This window comes from Durio zibethinus, chromosome 12 (assembly GCF_047325235.1).
Source record: "Durio zibethinus cultivar Kanyao isolate XHJ-2024 chromosome 12, ASM4732523v1, whole genome shotgun sequence".
In the NCBI taxonomy this organism is placed as follows: domain Eukaryota; kingdom Viridiplantae; phylum Streptophyta; class Magnoliopsida; order Malvales; family Malvaceae; genus Durio; species Durio zibethinus.
The window spans coordinates 21,962,048-21,986,477 of NC_143173.1; the positions used below are offsets into that span (position 1 = coordinate 21,962,048).

General features: G+C 27.0%; 2 protein-coding genes across 5 annotated transcripts; both read left to right on the forward strand.

The window, feature by feature from the left end:
* The first annotated feature begins 4,688 nt into the window (after window positions 1–4,688).
* On the forward strand, window positions 4,689–11,783 carry LOC111296898 (Nuclear transport factor 2 (NTF2) family protein). 4 transcript variants are annotated; one of them, XM_089741212.1, is made up of 8 exons: window positions 4,689–4,832; window positions 5,036–5,428; window positions 5,538–5,649; window positions 7,041–7,124; window positions 8,910–8,949; window positions 9,586–9,654; window positions 9,766–9,875; window positions 11,036–11,416. In XM_089741212.1, the coding sequence occupies exons 2-8, from the start codon at window positions 5,296–5,298 to the stop codon at window positions 11,169–11,171; spliced, it is 684 nt and encodes a 227-aa protein (XP_089597338.1). In that variant the 5' UTR covers window positions 4,689–4,832; window positions 5,036–5,295; the 3' UTR covers window positions 11,172–11,416. The 4 variants fall into 4 exon arrangements, 3 of the variants coding, with proteins under 3 accessions (XP_089597338.1, XP_022747113.2, XP_022747110.2); XM_022891375.2 differs by having other exon boundaries at window positions 4,732–5,428; window positions 11,036–11,209; window positions 11,373–11,783; XR_002691015.2 differs by having other exon boundaries at window positions 4,733–5,428; window positions 11,036–11,228; window positions 11,373–11,783.
* Window positions 11,784–14,220: 2,437 nt separating this feature from the next.
* On the forward strand, window positions 14,221–16,544 carry LOC111296226 (F1F0-ATPase inhibitor protein). Its single transcript, XM_022890405.2, has 3 exons — window positions 14,221–14,492; window positions 15,006–15,089; window positions 16,298–16,544. The coding sequence occupies exons 1-3, from the start codon at window positions 14,343–14,345 to the stop codon at window positions 16,322–16,324; spliced, it is 261 nt and encodes an 86-aa protein (XP_022746140.2). The 5' UTR covers window positions 14,221–14,342; the 3' UTR covers window positions 16,325–16,544.
* Window positions 16,545–24,430: the final 7,886 nt, after the last annotated feature.

The window sequence follows — 24,430 nt, forward strand, 5'->3', positions numbered from 1 at the left end:
CATGTGACTATAGATAGGATAAGAGATGATGATTATTGTCATAACATATAGATCCGAAAATCTATAGCTAGATTTAACAAATGAATGGAGTCGCCACTAATATTTTATTAGGTGTGATTGGTCACCTAGGGAATCTATCTTTTTAAAGAACTCCTAAGCTTGACTAAGGGTCCCTAAAAGAATATGTTCGGGTCTACTAATCAGAACAAGGCTCAGGAGTTTGGTTACATACGGAGAAGGTTATAACACCCCCACATGCTCATCCAAGGGATTGTACCATATTATTTCAAATTTATCCTAAAGTTTGAAGTTTAATGGTTTCAAATTTTATGTTAAATATTGGAAATAATTTTTAAGATTCTCCATCAATCTGATAAACTCTTGAAAAATACTTCTTCACCTCAAGAGTATTTAAGAATCTCATTTTATTTCTTGAAGAGACTCTGTCGTCGGAAAAAGATTTATTTATTATTATTATTTATTATTATCAATTTTCGTTAAAAATAAATCTAATTATTCCCCCATTATGATCAAATTAGAAATATTTTCACTTTTGAATTTTTAAACTTTTCACCATTTGGGCCTATTTAGAAATTCATTTTTTTTTCTTAGAAAGAAAATAATATGACAATTATTTTTATTGAAATTTTATCTAAATTATTCTACCATTTGGATTAAATTTAGAGAAAATTTTTTACTTAGAGATTCATTAAAAATTTACCATTTGAAATTTCTAAGAATCTCATCTTTAGATAATTATCAAATATTTTCAATCCAAATTTTTATTTAGAAAATAATACAATTACTTGTATTGAAATTTCATCTAAATCATTCAATCATTTAGATCAAATTTAGAGAAAATTTTTCACCTAAAGATTTTTTAAAAATTTACCATTTGAAATTTTTAAGAATCTCATCCGTGGGTAATTTGTATTTAATTTCAAAAATTTTATATTTTTATGCTTTTTATGTTTTTAATTTTTTTTGTTTGAAAATAAATATTAATTATTGTTATTGAAATTTTATCTATATTATTTCACCATTTTGAACAAATTTAGATAGAATTTCTCACTTAGGAATTTTATAAAAATTTATCATTTGAAATTTTTATAAATTCCATCATTAGATAATTAATATTCATTCTCAAAATTTTTATTTTTACTTTATTTTTAATTTAATAATTAAAAAACAAAAAAAGCAAATAAATAAAATACTTAAATAAAATAAGTAAGAAAATATAAAAAAAAATTCGAAAATGGCTCTGCTCAAGACAGAAATCACGGCTCAAACGCATGGGTTGGAGTCTCGGCTCGGCTGAAACCCAGGCAGAGAAGCGGGTTGCTGGTTCGGGTGCGCTACGAGTCGGGTCGGATCTTAGCAAAATGAACAGATCCTCTAGGTTTACTAACGCAAAAACGACATCGTTTTAGCATGATATAAAAAACTCCCACTTTCATTTTTCGCAAATTGACTCTTTTCTTCTCTCTCTCCTTTCCCTCTTTTCTCCTCCTTCTCTCTAAACAATCCCAGATTCCTGTTGAATTTTTATCAAAATCTGAAAAAAGCTATCGGAATCTTCAAATCTGATCGAAAAACTTATCGAAAAATTCAAAGTTTGTCGAAAAATTTCGTTGATTCTGAAAAATTTTCAGAAATTTTCCAAAAAAAAAAATCTAAAAATTCGAAAAAAATCTTCTAAAAATCCTATACTTCCTCTAAACACTTTTTGCTTCTATTTCACCTTTTTGTTTCCTTCCCCCCCATGTGTTTGTGTCTTATGAACTTATTTATAGGGATTGATCAAAAGAGTTTCTGATCAATCCCAACTCCATCTGAGATTTGGATTCAAGTCTTTGAATCCAATATCAATTCTGTCAGCCTTTAATTTCACGGTCAAATCCAATTTTTTTTAATCCTAATCCTAGCCGAAAATCAATCAAGAAAAAGATAAAAAAGAAAATAATAATAATAATATATAAATAATAAAAATATATATTAATAGATAAATAAAAAATATTAACAGATAAATGATAAAATAAAAATAAATAATATATATTAATAAATAAATAATAATAATATTGATAAATAAACAAAAATAAAAATAAAATGCAAATGTGTTTACCTATTTGGACCAGGTCTAAGCTAAGTCGAACGGGCTTAATCCCAACCCCATGTTGAGCCCAATGAATTTAGGCCTGGATAAAGTAGGGTGTCTACAATTATCATCTTATATTATATTTAATGCATACTTTACACATAAAAATTATTGGACTTTGAGAGAATTAAATCTTCATATATTAATGGAATAACTTATGAAATTAGATAACACATACTTGTTAGGATAAGAGATGATGATTATCATCTTATATTATATTTAATGCATACTTTACATATAAAAATGATTGGACTTTGAGAGAATTAAATCTTCATATATTAATGGAATAACTTACGAAATTAGATAACACGTACTTGTAAATTACTTATTTTATTTCTAAAATTTACATTTAAAATTTGATTTAAACATTTAATAAGCTAAATAATAGGTTAACCCAAATTAACTTTTTTTAACTTATATTTGAAAGGAAAAAAATATGCTATTTATAATTGTGATTGGTTTTAAGTGCAAGTGAGAGATTTTCAAATATATTATTTCAAAAATAAATTTTATGAATTATTTATTAAATAAATGAATTGTTACATTAATAATTATTTCATGGGTATTTTGTTTATTTAAGACACATATAATATGATAATAAATTAATTATTTGATGACATTATAATAAAATTATGGTAATAAAAAAATTATTAAACGAGTTTGAGTTATACTTCTTTTGTTCACTTGTTTATCAAATTTGTTTTACATTGCAAATGTAACAAAATTTAAAGCTTACGCTTGATATGTCTCTTTTAAAAATAAAACCGTTTAAGTAATAATTTTAAACTAAATAAAGTGAAATGTATCATCTAATAAAATTTATCGCTATTTATCAATTGAATGGCAATAAAAAAAAAAAATGATATTGGCATCTGGGTTTAGCAAGAATTCGTGTTCCTTTCACTCATGGACCCAGCATTATTTGTTACTAGGAAAGCTATCAATTGAAGGCTAACACGTGTTCTTCTCACTCTTTAATTACGAGGGAAGCTAATGAATTACAAAAATGATATTTATATTTTAATAACCCTAATTGCAAATATGAACAAAACATAATAATAAACTGAAAACGAAACAATATAACAACATACCAAAGGTCTTGGTTCAGTGACAAGATTCACACACTAGCACTTAATGAGAGCAACACCAAAACTATCAATAATGCAAAGGCCATGTATCATCAACATTTGTGGAAGTATTGGCTGACCAACACTCAGAACAAAACCCACTTCATTGAACCAGCCAATGGTGCTCAATTTAATAAATATATATTAATAAACTTATTTTCAACTTAACATATATGCATTTTTTTATTTTATACTTCACCAAGTTTGAACCAGCTAATGCATTTTTTTTTTATATATTTTATCCAATGCTAGAGTTTTAATAATTTTTCTCAAACAAAAGTCGAAACTATACACCATTCAATATAATAAAACAAAATTATTGAAGCGGTCTTCCTTTCTAAATTGGAATGCCCCATTAAAATTTCAACCAAAAATAAAAAATTGTAGGAAATATAAGAAAAATTGAGGAAATTATTTGGTAATTTAATCAAAAATTTAGATAAATGTCAATTGTTACAAGATTTGACTTATGTAATAGATTTTGTTTATGTTTGTGCAAATTATTTAAATATAATAGGAGAAATTGATTATTATCTTATTTTATATTTGATGCACACTACATACTAAAAAAGATTAAATTACAAAGAGAATTTATTATTTTTTAATATAAAATAATTCAATCTTCTCGGTCTATTATTTATAATCTTGTGAGATTAGATAATAGATAGTTATAAAATATTTATTTTTATTTCTAAAGCTTACAATTAAAATTTGATTTAAACATTTATTAAGCTATCAAGTTTTATTATTTAATTGGCTAACCCAAACTGTTTTTTTTTTAATTTTCTTATTCTTTCTTTACCTATTTTTTAAGGAAAAAATAAATATTTGCTATTGATAATTATAATTGTTTTAAGTGCATATGTGAGATTTTTCAAGCATATGGCTTTAAAAATAAAATTTATTAATTATTTAGTAGATAAATAAATGATTACTATGATAATTATTTCACATATATTATATTAAATGGGTATTTTGTTTATTTAAGACATATATAAAATGATAAAAAATTAATTATTTGATGAAATTATAACAAAATTATGATAATCGGTGAAAATTATTAAACGAGTTTGAGTTATAGTTTTTTTTTTTTCACTTGTTTATTAAATTTGTTCTAAATTATAAATGTAACAAAGTTTAAAGCTTACACTTGTTATGTCTTTTTGAATATAAAACTGATGAAGTAATGATTTTAAACTAAATGAGATGTAATGCATTAACTGAATTACGAAAATAAATCAAGGTTAGTAATCTCATAAATTGAATGACAATAGAAAAATATGATTAATGGGCCAAACTCTGTTAAGGCCCATTAATAAATATTGGGCTGTTGCTGGGCTTATGACACGAGGACGTCGAAATAGGGTTTTAGGCAACGATTGTTAAGTTCGATTTTGGGTTGTAAATCTACAAATTTAAAGATGTTTTTAAGAAAATCAAAACAGATAAATATGAAGAAGGGTTTGAGTTGAAGAAATAAAAAGGATTTTGGAAGGATTCCGCTTTCTATGAGTGACGGTTGATAGCAAGCATTGTTGAAATTTGGGTTTGTAAGTTGCGTTTGTTCTTGAATTTTTTAGATTTAAGGAGAGAGGCTTTAGGACTAGAAATATCTGAGTCGATTTGATAACTTATTTACTTATTTTGGATAAAATATTAATAATTTATATATTTATATTGTATTTTATAAAAAAATTATTTATTATAATTTTGTGTTGACAAATATATAATATATATATATTTTTTGTTTTAGTTAAATTTCTAACGAGCACCGCTTTATTTTCCATCGAAAACCCGTTGGACTGTGCCGTCCCCGGGAAGTTGTCGGTTACTCCATGTTGTAATGGATCCAACGGTGGAAGATAGTGGAACAAGATCTAACTGTCAACATTTTTAGATTGCTTTGCAAACGCATTTAAATGGATCTAATTGCTGACGTCACCTTTAAAGAACTCAGCTAAAGCCCCCTTCTACTTCCGTATAAAATCTGGTAATGGACAAGCCCACGTGGACATGTTAGATGCCATGACCTTTGTTCTTCTTCCTCATTACTTGTCAAAACTTCCTTACCCACCACTCTCTACTTACCGTTTGGCTGTGAAGAAAATCTCAGAATTTTCCATGGAGAAAGTGAATTACCCAGAAGGTTTCTCTTTCTCTTGTTGTTCATCTGTCGTCGAACTTTTTTTCTTACTTTTTCGTTTCGATTGTTTGTTCTTAATTTCTATACGCGTTGTGGCTTTTCGGTGACCAAGGCAAAAGGGATTTCATGAAAGAAGCAGAGTGTATGGGCAAAGAAGCATGTGAATCTAATCCAACGGAAATGAAGCGTCTTGCGGATGATATAATGCCTCACCTTCTTAACTTGTCAGTTTTCTTCTCTCTACTCTCTTCAGCTTGATGATATATTGAACCTTTTTGTTTTACATAGAACTTGGAAAACAAAGATAGTTTGAGGATTGAGTTTGTCTGATCTTTGTTTTTTGTATAACGTCTTTTCTAAATTCTGTTCATTTAATTGTTTTATAGTAAGTTAAATTTGAAGAAAACATTATTCATCGGACAGCATTAATATTTATCTTCAAGTCATGTTTCTTCACTGTCAGTCAAGTGGAGGTCAGTTAGCGGGATCTTGATATTTGATTTTAAAAGAGTAGTAATTGGCGGTAAAAATAAAAGCAATACACATTTATAATATTTGATAAACTTAAAGTTTTGTTGAGAAAGTTAAAAAAACAGCCAAATAGTAATAGAATTTTAACTCATAAATTAAGATACATACAAAAATAAATAAATAAATCAACATATAATAATTTTAATTTGAGAGCTCAGTTCATATTTTTTTATTTAATATGAACAAATAATTAAGTAAAGGGCTTCTAAAATTTGGGGGGGGCCTAGCTACCGGCCATTGAGGACAGTAGGATTCCCTATAATAAGTTGCCAACTGCATAAAGAATCAATAAGTTTTCTTGCAAATCATGTTCTTGTCTTTCACTTCCAATTCTGTCTTCTTCATTGTTGTCTGGGGTGCACATGTTGTAAATGTTTTCTTTTAACAACTATAGGACCTGATCATTGAAGCTAATCATGGCATTGAAGATATGGTTTCAATGAATCAGTCGACTGTGGATATGTTTCTATGGGCTTTGGGCTTGAGTTGTCCTATTGATTTGATTCAAAGAATTACAAATCGAATTCTTAGAATGCTTGTTTATCCCGAATGATATGTTATAATTTTCTTTTATCAATTGTCTTTCGAAATATTACATTTACGTAGCTATTTATAGGTGAATGGCTTGAACATGTTGAGTTGGAGTATAGGACCCTGTTCTAATTTATTTTAGATTCTGTTCCTAGTTATTGGTTCATTCCTGCTCTGCGAAAGCACCTTATACAATGTTTAGTGGCTTATGCAGATTGAAAACCATCCAGCTTTAAAATTCTGTTGGACATAGAGTTAAAGCATCTGGTTATTACTGCTGCACTACTGGAAGCCAGTTGGCTTTTAAGCCAACTCATATGCCTTACATTGAAATTTAAACAATTTGTATGAATATTCTTGCATGTTTTTAATGTTCAAGAAATACATTTATAGTAGTTTACATGAAATGGACTTCACAAGAAATTGTAGATTCTCATTAGATGCAGTATTGTTATTGTTTTTTGGTTTCCATTTGATTCGCAAGATTTTTCCTGTCAAATATTATTTAACCACATCATAGAGCTCATGAAAACTTTGTTATGGATTGGTTCAGATATGGATCTCGTGCCACATCAGGCGACTTTGAAATATATCATGTGGATGCTTCTTTTGAAGACCCTCTAATGTGTGCCTGTGGGTTTGTACTAAAACTTGAAAATTTTCGTTTGGAAGTGAATTATGACTTTATTGATGACCATTCTTCTAGATGGTTGCCTTTGATGAGTCTTAAACATAGTTTAAGGATTGCATTATACTTTGTTGTTTTCACCCATTCTTGGTTGTTTTCATCCATTCTAAGCAATCATAATTTTTGTGTTACTTCAACCATTATTTTCTTTCCTAAAAAGAAAGGGAAGAAAAAGAAGAATTCAACCTTTATCATATCATGGATTCTATGTTTTATTTCAATTAATTCAGGATATCAGCTTACCAAATTTGATGAACTAATGAAAACTAATTAAAGAATTTATTAACAGCCGTTAATGTGATTAATGACTGCCATGTTGCCAAAGTTTTCCATGTGGCTACTGAGTTGGATTTTAGTTTCTTTTATTGTTCTTTCTTCACTTCTTGTTTTTTCTTTTTCTTTTTCCTTTTAGTTTCTCTTTTCTTTCCACCAATAGATACCGCCAATGCATCTGGTAACGTTAGGCATTGGTACCAAAGTGAAGCATACTGCCTGTCTAGGTAAAGTGTAATTGTTAATGGGAATGCCAGGATCAAGGGATGGGCATTGCTAAAATCCTATATTAGGTTTTTGTCTAGAATGACTTTAGTATTATTATAGGCTAAAACCTATTCGTTGAGTCTCTTGTAATCGCTTTATTATTATTTGTTGAATAGTTGTTTAATAAGTTGCATGAGTAAAGATTAGTTCTGGCATTTGTTGCTATTTTTGTGAGTTGCAGAATAGTAGTTCTCCCCTTGCATTACAATGAGTTGAGTTGAGTATAGTAATAGCAATTACAACCATGATTTCAACACAACCAATGTAAGCTGGATTTGTAATAAATATTATTAGGGCAGTTCTTACCAAATCTTAATTCCTTCAGTACTTCTTTGGGCTTAAGTAACATTTTGTTCTTCTAAATTCTTTTTAAAAGTGTGACTGAAGTTTTGTTTTCTAAACAATAATTTTTGGGTTTTTTCTTTTATATATATATATATATATATATATATATATTCAAAGATACAAGAATCATAATTAACAAAAAAAAATCTGCATACAATTTTCATTTTCGATTTGCTTCAAAATATATGTTTTTTAGCTGGCTTAGGATTGAACATTGCAAAAGAAAAAAAAAAAAAAGAATAGTATTATATTTTTATAAATTAAGTTGCTTATAAGTTGAAGGCAAGGTGGCATTTAATTTGAAGTACCCTAATTTAGTAACTAAGCATTAGCTAAGTAGGCTTGCATACTTGATAGACTCCTAGAGGTTGCGGATTCAAGAAGACTTAGGCGCTAACGTCTTCCTCAAGTGAGTTGAGTAGATAGCAGTTGAGGTTACAGGGTAGATTAGGAATTAAAAGAAAAACACAAAATCTTTGTTCTTTTAATCATGCCAGTATGGTATTCTTATAATCTTTTGTGAATTTTAATGTTATATTAAGCACGCAGTGATTGTGGATGGCAAATTTAATATTGGTGTATCTTGTTAACTTTTAAATAATACTAATACTATATATTAATTCGACAAATTAATACCTAGATCCACTATTCCTATTTGGTGGGCCATAAATGCTAGCAGACTTTGATTTTTTGTTCACAAAATTATGATAAAGAATTATATGCCTTGTAATTTGCAATTTGACTGCTCGATTATAAGCTTCCTCTTTGTTACATCATTTGACCTTTTCAGATTGTAACACTAATATCATTTCATTCTGCCTTAAATAAATATTATATTTGTTTCTACAGAGTGAAGCAGATCAAATCAGCATTTTATTCACTTTCTAAGGTTTCATCCCTCCTCTATCACCTATCATTTCTTGATCTTTCTTTATCTGAAAGATAAGCAAACAATTATCTCTTAGAGGCCTTTCAATTGTGTGCCAAGTATTTGTGACTTTCCCTTTAAAACTTGCTTGTGGCATTCAAGCTATAAGTTCTTATAGATGAGGCTATTTGACTACCTGCACCAATAAATCCTTGGAATGAAAGCATTTTATTTTAGCTTATTTAATTTGTTTCCTCGCCCACCATTGCTAATTTTCTTTTGTTTGACAGTGAATAGTTTTAACTTGGTTTAAAGCTTAGCATGCGGACAAAACATATATAAATAAGTGATTGCTATCAGATTATTTCATGTTCACGATATTTAATTACAAAAATGTTTAATCAGATTATTTAAAGCTACTATTTAATGTGATAGACAGGGCCGCAAGGGTTTGTGAAAACTGTCGATTACCCTAATGAAGACAACATATATTACTTTTTTTTCTATATTTTATTTCTTCTATCAATCCAATTCTAAATGCATGTACTAACTGATCAATATTTATCATATTGTTGTTATAAAGAAAAAGTCAATTATCTTCTTTTAAACAGCTTTGTTTAATACTTGTGATAACAAAATTTTGTTTCATCCTATCAGATTTTTAGTGAATCAAGAATTGTTGAATATAGTGTCACGGAAAAAGTAATTTCATCTGGAAAGCAAGAGGTCTGAAATTTATATGCAATATTCTTTGAAGTTTTCCCATTTTCATTTCCTTCGGTTTCAATTTGATTGTTGATATAGCTAGAGGTTTGAAGCTTTGCACGTTGAATCCAGATATTAATTGACAACAAGCAACAATACAAGTTCTTGGGAAGAAACATAGATATGATATCACTGATCAGGCTGTCTGTTGAGGATGGAAAAGTTGTTCGTCACGAAGATTGGTATGCACCATACTCTCAAATTCTTGTGGTATTTCTTTCAGTTAAGCCAATATCTTATTTTGGAATTTGAAATTTGGGATGCATTTTGTTTTTCTACAAAGAAAAATTGTTTAGAAAATGGAATCTGGATTGCATGATTTTGGGGAAATACATTGTTAGGGGGGTATACTTGCAATTTCCCTCTTAAAGCCAAAAAGGAGGGGGGGGGGGGGAGGGGAAGAGATCTGTGTGGTTTAGTTTTCAGATAAGTGAGTACTCTTTCTAACTGATGAAATGAAGCTGCCCTAGGCTGCTGATAGCACTCTGACAAATTTCAGATGAGTGCTTTTTTCTATAAATGCGTAAACTAGTATGGAAACTCTGATATTTCAGGAGAACATTGATTCATGAGGTGCTGAAGCTGAACTATGTTTGATGTGATTCTATCCTAAGCTAGTCTTCCTGCATTGTGTAAACTTTCAGTCCTATCTTGCTGGCTCTAATATTTTCTGGAAGAGTGCCTAAGAAACTCTTTTGATAACATATGGTGGCTTGGTTCTTAAGTTCGGGTTTTAATTACTGTCAACAAATTTAACTAGTAGTACGAATGCTTCAATGAGTATCATCTGTCATGCGTATTATTTTTTATGACAGATATCAAACTGGAAGGGATGGATGAAGTTTTCGTTGCATAGCTGTAACAATTAATTCACATAGTCTTTTCATCAGTTGTTATCAAAATTATGATTTATGCATTGATAGGAGTCGTTAATTTTGAGAGTTGGCCTTTTTTTTTTGTTGTTGTTTTGGCTATGAGATTGTTTAGTTGCCTTTGCAGGGTATTTTACTATGATTTTTTTTTGTGTTGGTATTGGATTACTCTTTGGTTTTGTCTATGTATGGTGGCTTTGTGCATTTGACATTTTTGTCAAAATGTTTTTTGGGATATCATTGCTTTGTTGGGATGTGATGTGCCCTGAAAGCTGGTTTAATGCAGGGCGTTAACGTAAGGGCATTGGTATGGAATATGGGGAGTGGGTCTCAATTTATTATTTTGGTCGCTCTTCCTTTTGAAGAAACTTTGTAACTGATTTACATCAATAAAATCTTTTCCAACTTTCAAAATAAATAAACTGATCTAGTTCGTTGATCATGAAAAAATTTATGCACATGGTTTATAGGTGGGACAAGAAGCCTCTTCGAAATAGAGAAACAGTTAAGCTTCCATTCGTTGGCCGAATGATGGAGCTGACTCGCAGGGGTTCAATGCTAGCAACTCATGCTTTGATGGGGTTTGGGAAGGATCCAACCGGATAATATCACTTGCAAGAATAGGAAGAAATGTGTTGAACGCTGTAAGTCAAGAACATCCATGTACGTCTCTGCATCATATTCTTAGTTACGTACAGATGGAACTTCATATTGTTAAAACTTGTCTATTTGGAGCATGTGCTAGTCCAAGATTTTTAATGATATAAGCATTTTCTCTGTATTTTGAAGTTCACTTGTACTTTGCAGATGGGGAACATATACTAATAATGCTTCCTACAGAACTTTCTTTAGATTTCATGCTGAATTTTCGAATGATCAAAATAAGAAATGTGAGTTTATTCAGTGTTCCTAGTGATGAAGAAAACCAGAAGCATTAGGACTGTCATTAGAGGACTTCCTATCTACTCTTATTGGAGTTGATTTATTTGTGTCAATAATGTTGTAATTCTTGCGTGTCTTAAGCATTGGAAATTGATCCAGGCACAAGCAGTGAAATTCTTACCAAGCACTGAGAGGGTTTCTTATTTCTTCCCATCTTCTGATTGATGCTTATACAATGTTTTTATTTATTACAAAAGAGTCTGCAGTCTAGGGGAATGATTTGTCAGTATTAAGATTTAAATTATTCAATGTCATTCTTGAGATTGATTACATAAACCAAGTGGCTACAATGTTCAAGCTCTAAGAAAATGACTGTAAAATTATTCATTGATTGAACAGATTTGCTAGAGAAAGCATTTTCTGTTCTCTCGGTTGGATTGAAATGCACGATTTGAAAATGGGATTTAACTTATGAGCACTTCTAAATATACCATAAAAGCTTCTCTTTACATTTCATAAATTTTAAATTTTCTTTAAAAAATGCGCACGTAGTAAATATTAATTTTATTTTTAATAAATTACAAAAATACCCTCATGCGCCTCATATATCAATCTTTCTCTCCTTTCCTTTTTTTTATCTTGTTCTTATTCTTCTTTCATTCTTCTATTTTATACATTGAACCCCAAATTTTTAAAACTAAAATCATATTTTTTAAACCTTAATTAAATTCTACAAAACCGTTTAAAAATAGATGGAGAGATGAGAAACAATAATGGGGAGATAAGTTCCACAAGATAATGAAATCTCAACCCAATCAAGCATGATATTTTATGTTTGCAAAAATTCATTTTCAAGAATATAGCATAATATTATCAAAAATTTTGGAAAACTATATAGTTCTTCTAATTATAATTTTTACAGTTAATAGCATCTTTAATTCCTAAACTTTGACTTAAATTTTATTTTAATTTTTAAATTTTAAAAAATTTTAATCGGATCTCTAATTGTCTAAAGTTATCATATTTTTATCCTTCCATCTATAAAACTATTTAAATTAACAAGAAAATGTCTATTAATATCACGTAATGATGTTAGCTAGCATATACATGACATATTAAGAATTAAAATAAAATTCTTTCAAAGTTTAGGAGCCACAAATGAAACTATCTAAAAAATTTTATAAATTTCATATATATTTTATAAAAATTAAATTTAAAATTAACATTTATATTTTGTTATAATATAATTTATTAGTTATACATTTTTTGTTTCTAATAGAAAATAGTTTTTTAAAAAATTAAACTTAAGTTAAAAATTCAAATTCTTTTTTTAAAATTCAATATCATTTTAAAAACAAAAAAATTATTTTCTATTAAAAATATTGTTTTACTCATAATTCATAATAAAACTATTATTTTCAATCCATAAAGTATATTTTTTAAAATATTAAATATCTTTTATTTCCTTTTTCAAATATATTTTATAAAAAATAAATAAAGGAAAAGATAAAAATAATTCAAGAAAATTTTGATTTATTTCAAATACATTTTATAAAATATTAGAATTTAAAATTTTTTTAATTTTTATAATGATATTATTTATCAATAAAATAATATTTTAATAGAAAATAGATTTTAAAAAAATTAAAATTAAGTTGAAAATTTCAAAATAATTTTGTTAAAATCACATCATTTTAAAAAATTAAGTAAAAATTTTTTATATCATTTTAAGAAATTAAATAAAAACTTTAAATCATATTAAAATATTATGTAAGAATTTTCAAATCATTTTCAAAAAATATATTTATTAATATATTCAAAAATATAAAAACTTTTTATTCATATAAAATAAAAAATATAATTAAATTTTTTTCTTATAAAACGTATTTTATAAAATAAATTTAAAAAGAAAAAAATAAAAGATATTTTATATTTTAAAAAATAAATTTTTTGGATAGAAAATCATATGTTTTATCATGACTAATGAGCAAAATAATATTTTTAATAATTTTTTTAAAAATGTATTAAATTTTGAAGAAAAGGAATTTGAAAATTTTAACTTAATTTTAAGTTTTGAATATCTATTTTTTATTTAAAACAAAAATCTATCTAATAAGTTATATTATAACAAAAAATATGAAAATATAATTTTAAAGTTAATATTTTTATAAGATATGTATGAAATATATAAAAATTTGAGATAATTTCATATTTAATCCTTAAACTTTGAAATAATTCTATTTTAATCTTTCATTTGTTATATGAAATGGTAGTTAATGTTATCACGTGATATCAATTAGCATTTGTTATCAATTAGATGGTTGCATAGACGAAAGAATTAAAATAAGAAAATTTTTGACAATTAGGGATTGGATTAGAACATTTTAAAGCTTAGAGACTAAAATAGAATTTAAGTCAAAGTTTAGAGACTATAAATACTATTGATCTAATTTTTTAATGTGATACGTAAATTAATTTAAAAATTATATTGATGGAGAGAGATTGGTTATCAGATAATTTAAATATCAGATATAATTATATAAATTTATTTATTACGAAAGAGATAAAATTATATTTTTAAAATTTAGTGTTATTGAAAAACATATAATGTTAATTTATGTAGACATCATAGGTTAAAGATGTTGTTTAAGTATTCTGTAGTAAAAAAATTTTGTAGTATTTTTTCTTGGTCTTGAAAAATGTTTTTTTAGTCGATTTTTTTTTTTGTGAAAACCGACAAAAAAATTTATTGCTACCGACCCGACATCCAAGCCTGTGTTTGGATCGACTTTGTTTCTACAATGCTCTCTGCTTCTTTCTTAAATAAAACCCGATATCTTTCTTTCCAATAAACAAGAAAGGAATCAAATTTTCTAAATAGAAAAACGTTTGAAAATGGTAATGAGATCAGCACTGAGTCGATTCAGTACTGCCTCGCGTTATCGATCAATGGAGTCAAGTCGTGGTGCAGTTCGGTACTTTAGCGATGGTAAGGGTCGGGTCCTGAGCGAGGAGGAACGCGCTAAGGAGAACGTCTACATCCAGGTTTTAATTAATTTAACTTATGAACAGCTCTGTTTGCTTCTCGAGATTGATAAAGCTAGTGGAAATTTATGAAACATTTGATTTTAAAGTTGAATCGGGTCGTTGATTCTCTTCCACCGTTAACCTTGCTTAGGGATTAGATTAGGGATTAGATTCTGAGAAAATGAAAACTGAAATCTTTAGTGCTATTTTATGGGATTTTGTGCAAGTCATTTGAATCTATGTTTTGCTATGTTTTGAATCATTTAAACTATTGATTTTAAACACAATACTTCATTATTTCTGAATAATTTTTTTCTAATATTAGTTAAATGCAATAACTCCATTTGAGTTTCATTCCAAACACGCCCTAAGACAGCATACTGTATAGGTTCCTTTGTTTGGTTATAACTTCCTTTTCCCCTTCATTTTAGAGACTAACTTAGTCTGTATGATGAGTTTGTTTATTCTTATGCTAGTTTCCAGTTTGTGTTCTATGAGTACTGTTTGTTGATTTTGACTCTTTGCATCAAGAAAATGGAGAGGGAGAGGTTGGACAAGATGAAGAAGAAGGCTGAGAAGGAAAAGGCAGAGAAGGAGAAAGAGGGTGCTGAGAAGGTATGATTTCTTAAGTTTTCTTGTTTACATGCTTTTTATCTTAATTGTTTGTTTAATTTGGCTATGAAATTAATCAGTAGTTTCTAAAGATGAGTGGCTAGAGATTAAATCATGAAGAAATTGATATAAGGACGAGCAGAAAATTTTCCATTATTTTGAAGGTTATAGCATATAACTCATTTTATATAAGTCCGATGTTGATTATCTCACCCAAGAATTAAGTTCAACTAGGCTTAAGGTTACAGTCATAATTAGGAGTCTAAATGAACCAAACATGAACAAATTTTGCTATATTTGTCATCTGTTTGTTTAATTAACGAATCCCACAATATTATTCTTGATTGATTGTTAAGCTTAATTAATGAATGTAAACAAACAGAAACCAAACATGTTCACTAACTGTTCGTTAAGCGTTCTTTTCATTTAGAGTTCTGCCTAATAAACAAACCAAAAATGACAAACTTTGCTATGTTTGTATTCGTTTAATTAACGAACCTCAAAATGTTATTTGTGATCGCTTATTCAGTTTAATAAACAAATATAAATGGATAAAAATCGAGCATATGTACAAATCATTTGTAAATCATTCTATTCGTTCATACTCATAATTGTAGTCAAGTTAAGATAAGCAAACCACTACATGAGAATACACACATTTGATATCCTCATCTAAGATGGTTCAAATCCAAACAAATAAAGTTTGGGACCTAAATAAAATAAATAAATAAGTGGCTGGATGAAATTTTGAAAATAGTTATGTTGCTTCTAATTTGAAAACGATATGTGGTAACATGATAGTGACACTACATTGCTTGTTTTTGTTGAAGTTATAGTCTATGGAAGAACATCAAATGACCAAATTATGTCTCTTAAATAAAGTGACTTTCTTTTCTTCCTATTTTCTACTCTACCAAGTACAGTTAAAATTCATTTTCTTTTCAATTTTTCACTAACCCTTATACATCCTTCCGCTGTTCGGCTATACGAAGCACAACCATATTATCACAAAAGATAGAAAAAGATTTGGTGTGTTAACAATATCCTTAATTAATCAACTCAATCACGTGAGTTTTACGATGATTAGATGAACATAACCTTGCACCAATTTGTATCGAGCCATATAACTCTCTTTTTGTTCCATTGTTTCTTGTCTGTTTTGTTTTTGCAGTTTCAAGTTTCAACATGTTTCTTTTTATTTCTTTTTGTAGACCAATGATGAGGCCTCCAAGGGTTGATTGGAACATCAATTGTACATTATGACTTGTTTCCTTTGAACTTAATAATGACAAGTAATGCAAATAAATGTTGTGACACCTTAGACTTTTGATGAGATTTGCTTCTTTCTTAATGTCTAATCTCCAAGATAGTAGCTTATAATCTTATTGTATGTGGTTGTTAATCCGTTGAGATGCTTTTTTTCTACACTTGAAATAATATTGTGATGTTTGAGAATAATGATTCTTAGTAATTGTTCAAAATCTCAATTGAATAAACTCAAAACTTTCAGTATTAGTTAGATTGCTAGTACCTCTAGAAACGCTCATGATCTAATTTTGAAAATTCATGAGCAGTAATCCGAAGCATATGATGACTGACAATTTTCACTGAAATAAATGTCGTTGTAGTTGGGAGAAAATACAATCTCCTCATTCCTTTCGTTTTAAGGTGGGAGCACTGATCCTTTAACTTTTCAATTTAAAATTTCGATTTTTTAACTCAAATAAAAGAACTCCTCAAAAAATACTTTTACAATAAAAAAATTTGTTTGAGATAATTTTTTTTTTATTATCCTTATATTTCTATTTCTTTTTATTTTAAGAATATCTTTTAGACATTTTAATTACTCACATCACATTTTCATAGTAATACCAAATACTTAAAACTTTTAACTATTCTTTTCTCACCAAACTTTTTAAATGCATTTTTTTTTAATCCAAACTTTTTTTAATCGCAACAACAATATTAAACTAGTCTTAAATTAAAAAATTCTAAAAGTCTTTTGCATGATTTAATTGAAATCTAAACTATCAACATGAATTTAAAGATGAAACTTAAAATGCATAAGTCTAAGAAGATCTCAACATGGAAACTTAAATAACACAAGGAAATAGATCAAATTTAAATGGCATGAAAATTAAGAAGCATAAAAATTAAATTAAAGAGCATGAAAAATAAATAGCAAGAAAATTAAAGTAAGCCTAAGAAGATGTCTCAACTTCAAGGATTCTTCCTACTATGCCAATCTTACAAAAACTAACATTAAAACCAAAGAAAATAAAGGGAAAACCGAAACATGGCAGTTGCAACTATGTCTAGCTTGCTGTCATGAATGTCTACAACCAGAAAATTAAAGTTTAAATGCAAGATTCAAGTGGAGTAAGCCACCTAAGGTGATATCTCAACCTTAAGGCTTACTCTCACCATCATTATCTCCCATGAAATTACACAAAAAGGAAAATGGAAGCCCAAAACCGAGGCTGACAGCAACTATGTCTAGCTTGCTACCAACGGTTTTTCTCTCTAAAACGCAATCTGAAAAATCTCCTTAAAATCCCCTAAACCTTCTAGTCCTCTACTCATTTGACCCTTCAATACTAAGCACACGTCATGTTTCAATTTCCATCCAATCCCCTTGCAACTTAGGTCCAACTTGGATCAAAATGATGTCCTGATTAGTTCTTTTGAAGCAGATTTTTCCACCTTCTAATCAGCTGGCATTTAGCTTATGTCTTCATGTGTTTTGCGTCCTTGATGGTCAAGAAAATGAAAGAGAGGAGAGGGATTAGCTGAGGTGTAAATAGGCATGCTTTTGGTGTTTGTTAGAGGTGCACCAGCTTGTGGTAACACAATAAGACAAGCTACCTGTTAGATATTGACCCCAAATTTTAATTGAGAATTAATTAGATTTCGATAAAATTCTATTGATTAGATAATTACTTAGGCGATTAAGTTTATTTAGGGATAATGTGCATAATGGGTTAAAGTTCTTAGTAAATAAGAATTTTTTGTGATTACGCAATAGGCTCTATAGATGGGTGATGTCATTTGTTTCATGAATCATAAGCAAGTGAAGCTAATAAGAAAAAAAAAAAAGGGAGGTTGAAAGAAGAAAAAAGGAAAGAAGTTTTTATTCTTATAATCTCTTGATTTTTCTTTTTCAAGCTTGTTTTGGGGTTTGTCTGTGTATCTATCTTAAAATAGTGGAAAACACATGGGGATCATTGTTATGGCGTTTGTTATATATTTATTTTAGGATGGTGGAAAATATATGGAAATCTTGAGTGAGTGGTGAAATTCTATGTGAATTTAACAAATTTTCACATAATGAATTTTGTCTTTGGTGACTTACGGTTTTTCTTCAGTTTTGGAGTTTTTTCATGCAAAATTCTTGTGTTGTATTGTTCTTTATGTGCTTTATTTCTATTTGATATTTTCTATAAAAATAGATACGGTGAAATAGAATTCGACACTGTTGCTGTTAAATTCTTAACAAGTGATATCAAAGCTTGTGATTCTTTTAATGCATTTGGAGCTTTGAAGTAATCATTTATCAAGTTCAACGCACAGAATGTTAGTGGTGAAGTTTGATGTTGAGATTGAAGAATTGATTTGGATAACGTAAGTGAAAGGCAAATCAATCACTTTAAACAAAACTTACTGGATGTATGGACACTTTAGGCATGTTAAAAAAATTATTAGGATGTGTTGACAATCTACACGCTGTAAAATAAAATTGTCAGAAGCTAATTCGACTAATAGCTCTAAAGGTAGTTGATAGTGTAACTTTTAAAGACAATCTCTTATGGAAAGGATATGGATATCTTTGTGACATGTTGATAGTTTCCATGATAAAAAATGTATTACAATTAGCAAACCTACAAGTCTGCATGCTAGCATTGGTTTGGTGTTGATGCAAGATGTCTGGTGGAATGATGTCCATGGTTGAAGAACTCTCATGAAAATCAAACATGGGAGTTGCACCATAATTAGCAGGTTGTTTCAGATAAGTTAAAAAGAAAATTCATGAAATTTGTGAATTTTAAGATAATTGGAGTATGTTGATTCTATGGTTTAAATTTGTGGTAGGAAGACAAAGTTGACACAATGTCCATTGAAAAAAATCCTACAATGTAGTATGATAAATTTGTGTGAAGGTGAAGATTGTTGGATATTGACCTAAATTTTAAATAAAAATCAATATAAATTTTAATAAAATTCAATTGATTAGCTAATTATTGGGTAATTAAATTTATTTAAAGATAAATATACTTACTGAATTAGAGTTCTTAGTAAATAAAAATTATTGAAGACTAAGTCATAGGTTCTATACATATGTGATGTCATTTGTTTCATAAACCATGAGCAAGTAGAGCTAATGAAAAAAAAAGAAGGAGAAAAAAAAAAGAAAAAAAAATTTTTGTGCCTGAATCTCTCTCTCTCTCTCTCTCTCTTTTTTCTTTCTCTAGCTTGTTTTGAGATTTTTTGTATATCTATCTTACTATTTAAATTTAAAATTATGGATAGAATATAAACTTTATTAATTAAATCATTTATTATATACAAGTTTTTTTTTATATTTTTTTAAAAAATAAATGTCAACCACCCGAGAGTCTGAATTGTTTGAAAATGCTTCATTTCTTTTTGTTTTTTGTTAAAAATAATTGCTAACTTTTTTTTAATTTGATTTAATTTTATATATTTTATCAAAATTTGTTAAAATTAGTGAGATAAAATTTAATAAAATAAAATAAAAAAGAAACAAGATGGAGTAATAGATCTAAAATTATTACTCTTTTTTATCATAACAAAATATTTTTATTAAAAAATAAAATTTTTATAATTATTATGAGAGAAAATATGGTATCATTTTTGCTTCTGATTTTTAATTGAATTTTTAAAATTAAAAAAATGATACTTTCATCTTTTTTAAAAATTTTATTTTTTACTAATAAATATATCTGAATTGTTTTGGTATGTTTTATTTCTTTCCTTTTATCTTAAAACTAATTTCTAGCTTTATTTTTAATAAAATTTAATTTTATATTTTTATTAAAATTTATAAATATTAGAAAAATAAAATTTAATAAAATAAGTAAAAGAAAAGAAATAAAATCGAGATAATGGACCCAAAATTTTTCTTTTTACTATCATACTAAAATATATTTATTAGAATTTTTTTTTATAATTATTATTAGAGAAAATGAGGTACCCTTTTTGCTTCCAATTTTAAATTGAATTTTTAAAATAAAGGGAAAATGATACTTTTGTTTCTTTTAAAATTTTTATTTTTTACTAATAAATATATTTAAATTATTTTGGTATGTTTTATTTCTTTCCTTTTTTCTTAAAAGTAATATCTAGCTTTTTTTTAATAGAATTTAATTTTATATTTTTATTAAAATTTATAAATATTATAAAAATAAAATTTAATAAAATAAGTTAAAGAAAGATAATAAAATCAGGATAATGGATCAAAATTATTACCTTTTACTATTATATTCAAATATATTTATTAAAGAAAATTTTGTATAATTATTACGAGAGAAAATAAGGTACGATTTTTGCTGCTGATTTTAAATTGAATTTTTAAAATTAAGGGAAAAAGACACTTTCATTTCTTTTAAAAATTTTATTTTTTACTAATAAATATATTTAAATTATTTTGGTATGTTTTATTTCTTTCTTTTTTAAAAAATAATTTCTAACTTTATTTTTTATAGGATTTAATTTGTATTTTTATTAAAATTTGTAAATATTGAAAAAATATATAAAATTTTTATAATTATTATGAGAGAAAATAAGGTACCATTTTTGCTTCTGATTTTAAATGGAATTTTTAAAATCAAGGGAAAATGATACTTTTGTTTTTTTTTTTAACTTTTAGTTTTACTAATAAACATATTTAAATTATTTTGGTATATTTTATTTCTTTCCTTTTTTTTCTTAAAAATAATTTCTAGCTTTATTTTTAATAGAATTTAATTTTATATTTTTATTAAAATTTGTAAATATTGGAAAAATAAAATTTTAAAAAACAAGTTAAACAAGGAAATAAAATCAAGATAATGGATCCAAAACTATTACTTTTTACTATCATACTAAACTATATTTATTTAAAAATATAAAATTTTTTAATTATTTTGAAAGAAACTAAAATATCATTTTACCTTTGATTTTAAGTTTGATTTTTAAAATCACAAAAAAATTATACTTTCTTTTTCTTCTAAAACATTTTATAAATTTTATTTCATTTCTAATAAATACTTTTCCATATGATTTTAAATAGTAATAATTTTTTGTTATTTTTATGTGGAGGATCATATTAACACAATTTAAAAAATTTAAAACTAACATAAAATAATTAAAGAATTGAAACTATAAATGCACTTTAACTTTAATTTTCACCATATTTTAAAGTCAATCACATATTGAACAATTCACGTCGAGATTCCTAAGCCATGTTGAAATTTGCAAATTAATTTTCCCCAAATAATTTCAAGCTCAAAATGTAAGGAATATATACCTTTACGTGCTTTCGCTTCTCCATGGCATTTTGACTATTTCTCAAAACCTCCCTGAGAGTGCGAATGGATAAGAGACGTAACTTCTAATACGTATTAGACGTCCAAGTAACTCCACAAGACAAATTTCAAAAGGAACAAAAATGATTCGTGAGAGAGAGGATTTTGTTATTATGATAGAAATGCAAACATGAAACCCACAGTGTGGCCCATTATCATATGTCAATTTTCCAAGATTCTGAAATTTTCTATAGAGAGAGATAAGGCATGGTCTTACTGGTGTTTCTCAACTTTTCAAGATTCTGAAATTTTCTTTGCTTTTTCATATTCTACTTTCCAATTATCTAATCAGTTCCCATTAGACTTTCTATGGTTAGAGAGGTATAAAAATTATTTTATTCGAACCTATCAAGAAAAGAGAGGGTTTGAAGGTTTTTTGTGACTATGGAAGAGGCCGAGGCGGTTTTCTGGGTTATTAAGCTTGCGAGGAGAAAAAGTTTGGTGAGGGAAGAGATATATTCCATTTTCAAGTGATTTAGAATAGCGGAATTGGGGATTTAGAGGTGGAAATCTTGAGTTTAGAAGCTAAATTTAAACTTTTTAAAACGATTTTAAAGAAAAAAAAAAAAAACATGTGGATAGAGGTGCAAGGAAGGTTAAGCCAAGCATGTGACTGAAATTTGATGGAAAATCGATGTCGGTCGACAATGGCCAATAGCAGGGAACGACGATAGTCTGTATTGAAATTTGAGCTGAGCCTGAGCGCTGTGGTGGATGCTGGTAAAATTTTTATAGAGACTCTGGTTAAAAAGAGAGAGAAGGAGAAATGAAGTGAAAATTTTGAATTTTTGTGTATAAAAATTTTTAATATCCACATGGCATCCACGTGGATGCCATATTAATGCCACGTGTGCTGCACATGTTTGCTATTTATGCAATTTAATGAGATCTGATGATGATGTGGCATAAAATATCATGTATTATTGATGATTACATGATGGATTAGTTAATTAAATCTTTTAACAATGTTAATCCTGACTATTAAATTGATATACAGAATGATAGTATAAGTATCACAGTATAAATTTTATAAATAAAAATGTCACATTAAAAAATAAAAAATTATTAAATATACAAATCATAAAATTTTTAAACTTTGCAAGTAAAATTAGTAAGATAACATATACCTTTTAAAATATAATAAAAAATAATTAAAAAATAATATGTATAGTTTTTTAATTTTGCTTATAAAATTAAAAATTTTACTATCTATCAAATAATTTTTAAAAAAATTTTGAAAGTACAATAATGAATGTGCCAATGAACAAATGTTTCATTAATTTTTGAAAAAAATTGATTCTAAATGCATCTCTATTTTTCTTTTTACACCCACTTTTTTTAAAGAATTTTTTAAATGAAATTATTTATTTACTTTTTTTATCTTAATTTTAAAGTTTCTAGACATGTATTTTCAGTAAATTATATTTATATTTGATAAGTTAAAAAAATTATATTTAAATTTGAAAAAATATAGTTGAGAGAAAAAATTTTACAAAAATTTTTAAGTTCCTCAATATGCAAATCTTAAAACTTTTAAAAATTTTTGGATATGCAATTTCATAAGCTTTTAAGAGTTTTCGAATTTACAAATTTAAAATTTTTTAAAAATGATCAAATTTACAAATTCAAAATTTTAAAAGTATTAGTATAAAAAAAGTAATTAAATAATTTATTTAAAATGATTTTAATAAATATGATGAGAAAAAATAAAATTGTATTTAAATTTTCTTTTGAAAAATAGAAAAAAAAAAGTCTGGATTGAGGAGGAGAAAAAAAAAAGTAGAAAAGACATCACTCAAACTAATGGGGTCATGTTGATTAGTTCCTTACTATAGAAATAAAGCATGGGAAATCCTGTTGAGATTTTATTTCTTTTGATGAGAGTGGCTTGGTGAGATGTGAACCTTAAGTTTATCCTTAACCTAACATTCTGACCTGTAGAAAAAGAAGAATATATGTCACAAGTGTAGTCCACATCCACCATGGTAATGATACTAAAATTGAAGTCACATTATTACTTTGATTTTGGAAAATGTTCGTTGGTCAAAATCTTCCACAAGAAATACTACTTATGGTTAAGCAGGAACATCTATCTTTTATTCAATTACTCATTATATCTTCAATACATTCTCAATGATTCCCATTTTTTTATTTTTATTTTTATAATATGAGTAAGGGCCTCGCATCGATTTAATTGCATTCATAATTTTACTCTTAAAATTTTATTTACAAAAATCCAATTCAGATTGACTTCATCAATAGAATTAATTCTTATTAATAACAGATTACCAAATTTCTCATGCCCCAAGAAATATTACTATAGTTAAGCAAAGTCATATATCCTTTATTCACAACTAAGTTTAATTTTAAACCCGGTAAACAAATTATTATAATTTTATTATATATAATATTATTAAAATTAAAATTAAAATTAAATGTTTTATTTAAATATAATTCACTTTATGAACAATCTTAAAATGCATTCTCTGGATCTAATTACATCAATTTAATTTAATTGTTTTTATCAATTGAATTAAATAGCTGGGGTAATAAATTACCAAAACGTCTTTCAAATGATTGAAGTCTTCCCCATCAATAAATATATCAATAATTTGTTGGATTGGAATAACAATCTCTAAGTAAATGCCGAGGCATTTCAAAATAATTAACAAAAGTGGAAAACTTAGGCATCATTGCTTGTTTAGTTGCTTTTTCGTTAATGGGAAATTTCCAATTCAAAGAGAAGCAGCAGGTGATGGA

Excerpts from the sequence above, each read along its gene's own strand:
- LOC111296898 (XM_089741212.1), top strand. The coding sequence starts at position 5,296 with ATGTTAGATGCCATGACCTTTGTTCTTCTTCCTCATTACTTGTCAAAA. Across the intron at positions 7,125-8,909 it reads CCTCTAATGTGTGCCTGTGG|AGTGAAGCAGATCAAATCAG; the intron begins GTTTGTACTAAA and ends TTGTTTCTACAG. Across the intron at positions 8,950-9,585 it reads CATTTTATTCACTTTCTAAG|ATTTTTAGTGAATCAAGAAT; the intron begins GTTTCATCCCTC and ends TCATCCTATCAG.
- LOC111296226 (XM_022890405.2), top strand. The coding sequence starts at position 14,343 with ATGGTAATGAGATCAGCACTGAGTCGATTCAGTACTGCCTCGCGTTAT. Across the intron at positions 14,493-15,005 it reads AGGAGAACGTCTACATCCAG|AAAATGGAGAGGGAGAGGTT; the intron begins GTTTTAATTAAT and ends CTTTGCATCAAG. Across the intron at positions 15,090-16,297 it reads AGAAAGAGGGTGCTGAGAAG|ACCAATGATGAGGCCTCCAA; the intron begins GTATGATTTCTT and ends TTCTTTTTGTAG.